This window comes from Clupea harengus, chromosome 16 (genome assembly GCF_900700415.2).
Source record: "Clupea harengus chromosome 16, Ch_v2.0.2, whole genome shotgun sequence".
NCBI classification, from domain to species: domain Eukaryota; kingdom Metazoa; phylum Chordata; class Actinopteri; order Clupeiformes; family Clupeidae; genus Clupea; species Clupea harengus.
This window is the reverse complement of record NC_045167.1, coordinates 10652997-10660045: the sequence shown is the minus strand read 5'-3', so window position 1 is coordinate 10660045 and position 7049 is coordinate 10652997. Positions and strand designations below refer to the sequence as shown.

General features: G+C 38.9%; 2 protein-coding genes across 2 annotated transcripts; both read left to right on the top strand.

Annotated features, from left to right (window-relative positions):
• The first annotated feature begins 207 nt into the window (after nucleotides 1-207).
• LOC105897475 (complement C1q-like protein 4) lies at nucleotides 208-1359 on the top strand. The gene is made up of 3 exons (XM_031583281.2): nucleotides 208-405; nucleotides 522-668; nucleotides 944-1359. Exons 1-3 carry the CDS (start codon nucleotides 312-314, stop codon nucleotides 1231-1233), a joined length of 531 nt encoding a protein of 176 aa, XP_031439141.1. The 5' UTR covers nucleotides 208-311; the 3' UTR covers nucleotides 1234-1359.
• A 4821-nt stretch (nucleotides 1360-6180) lies between these two features.
• Nucleotides 6181-7013, top strand: LOC116224128 (complement C1q-like protein 4). Its single transcript, XM_031582953.2, has 2 exons — nucleotides 6181-6357; nucleotides 6614-7013. Exons 1-2 carry the CDS (start codon nucleotides 6201-6203, stop codon nucleotides 6901-6903), a joined length of 447 nt encoding a protein of 148 aa, XP_031438813.1. The 5' UTR covers nucleotides 6181-6200; the 3' UTR covers nucleotides 6904-7013.
• Nucleotides 7014-7049: the final 36 nt, after the last annotated feature.

Below are 7049 nucleotides of genomic sequence, written 5' to 3'. Positions count from 1 at the left end.
TAGTTAACATCTTAACATCTCGTCCCATCCAATATTATTTGCGTTTGAACGTTGAGTAAGAATCAAAACAGCATTTCTTATCTCGGTACACAATCGTTTTTCATTTGTTTTATGTATGAGTGGTCACAAATCTTGCACAATGAATTTACTGTAATCTTACAGGTCCGTCTGAATGTCAGAACAGAGCAGACGTGTTTTTTAGATTTAGAGTGTCATCTTCATCCCCGACCGACTCGTTACTCTGAGTATAAAACAAGCTTATTTAGAGGGACACTCATACCCTGTTTCCAACCTCTAGAAAGCTCTTAATAATGGCAGGTCTGATACTGCTCCTGGTTGCACCAATAATGCTGGTCACTGGAGATCCACTGATGGCAATGGCAAGCTGTGTGGAAACAGACGGAGGTAAGCCACATAGTCGTTTTTTCACAAGAATATGACACACTACTCATTGTTATAACACACAAGATGAGCTTCTGAATGTATGTGCTGAATCTGTGTTTCCCTGTTTATGTGCTCAGGGTTCGTGGCCTTCACTGCGGTTCTACAACCTCCAAGTGGGGACGGGTCTGATGGCTTTCAATCCATGGGACCCTACAGCAGTGACACCACAATCATTTATGGCAATGTGATCACCAATATTGGAGATGCCTATAATTCAGCAACAGGTATGTTTTATTGAGGCAGTGTGGATACTTAAAGTGTGCATACTTAAAAGCAAAACTAAAGGAGGTGTAATAGCAAGTGCAATTGCGATGCTCTGGTTATTGGTTAAGCATGACTATGGATCAGCTGCATGTTTCAATAACATCTTGAACGGTTTTCTCATGATTGGTGAAACCTGACTTTGTCTCATTTTTAATTAACGTATGAATATACAGTAAATAAAAAAATCGACATTTAATCTCAAGTCAGTTCTGCCAACTGTTCTGTTATTGTACAGGGATCTTCACTGCTCCAGTGAAAGGAGTCTACTTCTTTACCTTCACTACCTACAGTTGGGTGACAGAGAAAGACATCGGTGTCCAGCTGATGAAGAACACTGATGTAGTGTTGACGGTTTGGGAATGGCAGGACAAGGGTGATAATGAAGACTATGCCTCCAACTCAGTGGTTCTGCAGCTGCAGGTTGGAGACATGGTGTACATGAGACTCCCCAAAAATTTCTACATTGCAGCTAGCAGGTTACACAATGTTAACACCTTCACAGGTTATCTGCTTCGTCAGATGTGAGGGAGCCCTTTTAAAATTGTGATAAAGGGTTAACAAATGGAAAGATCATAATGTTTAAAAAAGTAGAAATGTAACCATAGAATTCTATTTCTATGTAACTGAAATAAATAAATGAGCAGCATCTTCCAAAGTTGTTTTCTCTGTTTTACTCATATCCCAAACTTAAAAGTTACTAACCAGAAGGTTAGTTATGGTTGTGCTTTGGTGTGGTTTTTGTACTGCCAACAGCAGACAAATACTTCTGGGGGTCCTCCCAGCTTTCTCAGGAAAGTCTGAGATCAGCGTCCAGAGTGAAGAGCCTATAGTTATTATCCAGCCTGTACTGGTCATCAAATCTAAGTCTTCTTCAATCCTCCATAGCAGATGCAATGTCTGTCAATAGATTTGATGACATCGATAAATACCTGCACTTTGTGGATAAGTGCAAGAATGCTAGTAGAGACAAGTTCTTCAAAGTAAGGCCAACTTACTCTAGAGGCCAACAAATGTCCCCACTCGTGACACTCCGGTAAACACAAAAGTTGATTATCAACTGTTGATAATCTTAGGATACAATAGGCTATGGTTAGGGCATAATCCTATTGCCAAAAGTATGTAGCGATGATACTATGACGCCAGTAACACTAAGAAAGTGAAGGCAGGTGCCTTTCCTATGTGTGTTAGCTCACTACTAAGTAAGTAAGTAAAGTGTGTTTACGCTTTTCACAGACATGAGTCCTAAAGTGCTTTACAAGAGCAGGGACAAGAGTACAGCTACACAATACAGGATAGAAGACACAGTACATAATAAAAAACACAACACACAATTAAACACAATAAAACATAGGTGCAGAACTTGGTACATGCAGATTACCCAAACGCTTGTCTAAACAGATTTTTAAAAGCGTCGACAGAATCAGCAAACCTTAGAAGTGCAGGTCGAGCATTCCATAGTTTAGGTGCTACGGCCTCGAAAGCTCGATCACCACGGGTCTTTAGGCGAGTGTGTGTTAGGGAGAGAGTGATGATGATGAGTGGGAGGGAAGGAGATCAGCCCTGGCCGTGCATTGCACTAGAAGTTATAGTGAGAGTTTTAAACTGTAAGCAATGAGGAGCCAGTGAAGAGACGGAAGCAAAGGGGTGCTGATTGCAGCAGCATTCTGAATTGCCTGCAGACTATCAAGGAGAGACTTACAGAGTGAGGAGAAAAGTACATTACAGTAGTAGTTTTTCAGCACAATTTTGTCAATACAAATTATTTTTTTGAGAAAAAGTGAGAAACATCTAAGCAGTTAGGTCCCAAAAGCTCCAATCCCTCTTCCCTGTGGTGCATTCAGCACAGGAAGTAGACATATTGGCCACTGCCATCTTCACATCGGTGAGCTCTCAATTCCAGCACACAAGATAGAAAGAGGAGCTGAATACCTGAGCTGTACATTTCACATGATTGACCTGACTGACTGACGTACTGTAGGTGTGATGATATTGTATATTAACTTAATGGGAGACTTGATGATCAGATTTTTTTTTCATGGCTAAATAGGATTGATTCATCATTGGTAACAATAACTAAAATGTACTGTGATATAAAAAAGACCATAAACTGAGATGCCATTTAAAAAAGGAAAATGCTTTTTACCAAATAATCAATATCAACACTTGGCTGGAGTTAACATCATAACATCTTGCCCCAACCAATATTATTTGAGTTTGAAACTTGATAATGAATTCAGACAGCATTCCTTATTGCGGTACACACAGTTTTTTCTGTTTTTTTTTCTGTATGCATTTAAAAAAAGATTTATTTGGCTCAAAGCTAATTTTTTCGTACAGCACTGAATGCAAAGATGTATGGGATGTTATGTGACCACTAAGATACACTGCATAGTAATTGTTTTTATGAACTGCTGTCCTGTGCAATACTTTGCAAGCTACACAATGATACACTGGACTCCAGACCGAGAGTATTTTCCTGATTTCTTATGCATAATGGCCTTGCCCTTTTAAAGTATTGTTATAAGATCATACCGATACTGAACAAGCCTATGTCGTACAGCAACAGTTATTATGGTTAAAAGCCATGTGTGTTGGCAAGTCATGGAACTGAGTTGTTTAGTGTCATTCCTCCAAAGACATGATCCAGGCCATAAAGATATATGAAGCTTGTTTCTAGAACATTCTAGAACATATTGAACAATAGTGACACATCTAATGATTTAATATGTATCCGTGTGATTCTGATGCACAGTGAAATACAAGGCATTTTGACATAGTTTGGCTTTTTCATGTAATTTGCACAATGCACAACACAATACAAGTCATGATGTTACTGCATAATATAGCTTTCATAAACAGGGAAGTTGCACAATGATTGAGTGAGCTACGTGTCAGGTCACCGAGGTCAAGTCTTCTGTATGTTTTCTGCAAACTTCAGATATTTTACTAACAGAGCTGACAACCACGATCTGTGTCTAAATACACACGCACGCAACCTACAATGTGGGGTGCTTTCCTTGATACAATATGATGCTCTGCCTCAAAACGAGAGCACATTGGTTCAAATTCATGAGGTGTTTTACTTATCAACGACTAACCAAAAGGCTAAAAATTACTAACTCACTGCCATGTTATTTTCTGCCTGATATATTGGTATTTATTTCACAGAGAAATTTTAGTGTCAAACTGACACCAACTAAACTTCAGGAGAGGTCACACGAGTGGAGCCACAGGCAAAGAGAAGGAGAATGGAGTAAGAAAAGGGGTTAAGTGCAGGTAGGTTGAAAATGAGGGGATGCCAAAAAGGCCTTCATCTCCCACTTGTGTATTTGTTGTATCTTTCATACACACACCACACACACACACACACACACACACACACACACACACACACACACACACACACACACACACACACACACACACACACACACACACAACACACACACACACACACACACACACACACACACACAAAGAGATACATGCTCTCTCTCTATCTATCTCTCTCTCTCTCTCTCTCTCTATCTTTCACTCACACAGTTCATTATGTAAATAGATCCACTGTTAACCAAAATTACTTGTCAACTGCCTATACTGTGGCTGTATCTATCACACATTTAACATTACTTCAAATGCCTTCATCTCCCACTTACAGTATGTATTTGTCATTTGTTTCACACACACTCATCGAGATACACACACAGACTTTTTGTCTCTCTCTCTCTCTCTCTCTCTCTCTCTCTGTCTCACACACATGCGCACGCGCGCACACACACGCACTCCTGTTTGCACAGTTTATTATGTAAATAAATCCAATTTAACCAAACTATGTGCCAAACTGAGTGCTTAAGTGAATGGAATATCTAGGCCCATTTCTTCTGTCACCATCACTCAACGGGACATTATGTTAGCTAATCTTCGCTGACTCTATGTTGAAGGGTTTCAAAGATACAAGACAACATATCTTTAAAGTGTGATACATACACAATTATGAATATTTTGTGATCTAAACTTCATGAAACTTTCAACTTTCAACACACACACACTTTCCACCACATCAGCAAACAAATATAAAACATATGACAAACAACAAAGAGAAAAAGTGAGAAACATCAAAGCAGTTAGGTCCCAAAAGCTCCAATCCCTCTTCCCTGTGGTGCATTCAGCACAGGAAGTAGACATATTGGCCACTGCCATCTTCACATCGGTGAGCTCTCAATTCCAGCACACAAGACAGAAAGAGGAGCTGATTACCTGAGCTGTACATTTCACATGATTGACCTGACTAACTGACATACTGTAGGTGCGATGATATTATATATTAACTTAATTGGAGACTTGATGATCAGTTTTATTCATGGCTAAATAGAATTGATTGATCATTGGTAACTATAACAAAATGTACTGTGATATAAAAAAGACCATAAACTGAGATGTCATTTAAAAAGAAAATACTTTTTGCCAAATAATCAATATCAACACTTGGCTGGAGTTTAACATCATAACATCTTGCCCCATCCCATATTATCTGCGTTTGAACCTTGACTAAGAATTCAGACAGCATTCCTTAGCACTTAGGTCCGGAAACTCAAACCTCCTTGCAGTTCCCCGGACAAAATTGACTAAAATGGGAGATCGTGCCTTCTCCTCACTGGGGCCACGACTCTGGAACAAGCTCCCGGAGAACATTAGGGCCTTAGATTCCCTCACTGCTTTTAAATCACACCTCAAAACCCATTTATTTATCTCTGCCTTCACTTAAAGTCCTGGTCTTTGTTTTAGTTTATTTTCTGTGTTGTTTTTAGAATGCATTGTTTTAATTGCTCTGTCCAAAATTACTCTGTTTTTAATACATATTATTCGATCTCATTATAATCTTATTAATTATTTTAAATTAATTTATTATCTTTTTTGGTATATTATATTATCCTATTTTCTGCACTTCATTAGCACTTCTATTACTTTGTATTATTGTTGTTGTGACTGTCTATACTATGTTAAGCACCTTGAGATTTCTTTGTATTTTAAAGTTTGCTATACAAATAAAAATCCATTATTATTATTATTTTATCTCGGTTCACAAACTTTTTTCAGTTTTTTCCTCTGTACGAGTTGTCACAAATCTTGCACAATGGACTTACTGTAATCTTACAGGTCCATCTGACTGTTTGTTCAGAGCAGACGTGTTTTTTTCTAGCTTTAGAGTGTCATCTTCATCCCCAACTGTGTGTATATAACAAGCTCTGTTAGAGGGAGATTCATACCCTTCACATTCATACTTCAACCTTTAGAAAGCTCTCAGTAATGGCTGGTCTGATACTGCTCCTCGTTGCACCAATAGTGCTGGTCACTGCATATCCACTGACGGCACACGCAGATGGAGGTAAGCCACATTATTATTTTTTCACAAGAATATCACACACTACTCATTGTTATAACACACAAGATGAGATTATGAATGTATGTGCTGAATCTGTGTTTCCCTGTATATGTGCTCAGGTATCGTGGCCTTCACTGCGGTTCTACAACCTCCAAGTGGGGACGGGTCTGATGGCTTTCAATCCATGGGACCCTACAGCAGTGACACCACAATCATTTATGGCAATGTGATCACCAATATTGGAGATGCCTATAATTCAGCAACAGGTATGTTTTATTGAGGCAGTGTGGATACTTAAAGTGTGCATACTTAAAAGCAAAACTAAAGGAGTTGTAATCGCAAGTGCAATTGCAGTGCTCTGGTTATTGGTTAAGCATGACTATGGATCACCTGCATGTTTCAATATAATCTTGAACTGTTTCTGATGTTTCACATTTGCACTCTTTTCTCATGTTTCATGATTGTTACAACCTGACTGTCTCATTTTTATTAACGTATGAATACTGTTCTGTTATTGTACAGGGATCTTCACTGCTCCAGTGAAAGGAGTCTACTTCTTTACCTTCACTACCTACAGTTGGGTGTCGAGTGCAGACATCGGTGTCCAGCTGATGAAGAACACTGATGAAGTGGTGATGGTTTGGGAAAATCAGGACAGGGGTGATAATGAGGACTATGCCTCCAACTCGGTGGTTCTGCAGCTGAAGGTTGGAGACAGGATCTACATGAGCCTCCCCAAAGGTTTCTACATTGCAGCTAGCAGTTTGCACAATCTTAACACCTTCACAGGTTATCTGCTTGGTCAGATGTGAGGGAGCCCTTTGAAAATTGTGATGAAGGGTTAACAAATGGAAAGATCATAATGTTTAAAAAAGTAGAAATGTAACCATAGAATTTTATTTAAATAAATGAGCAGCATCTTTCTCTGTTTTACTAATATCCCAAACTTAAAAGTTAC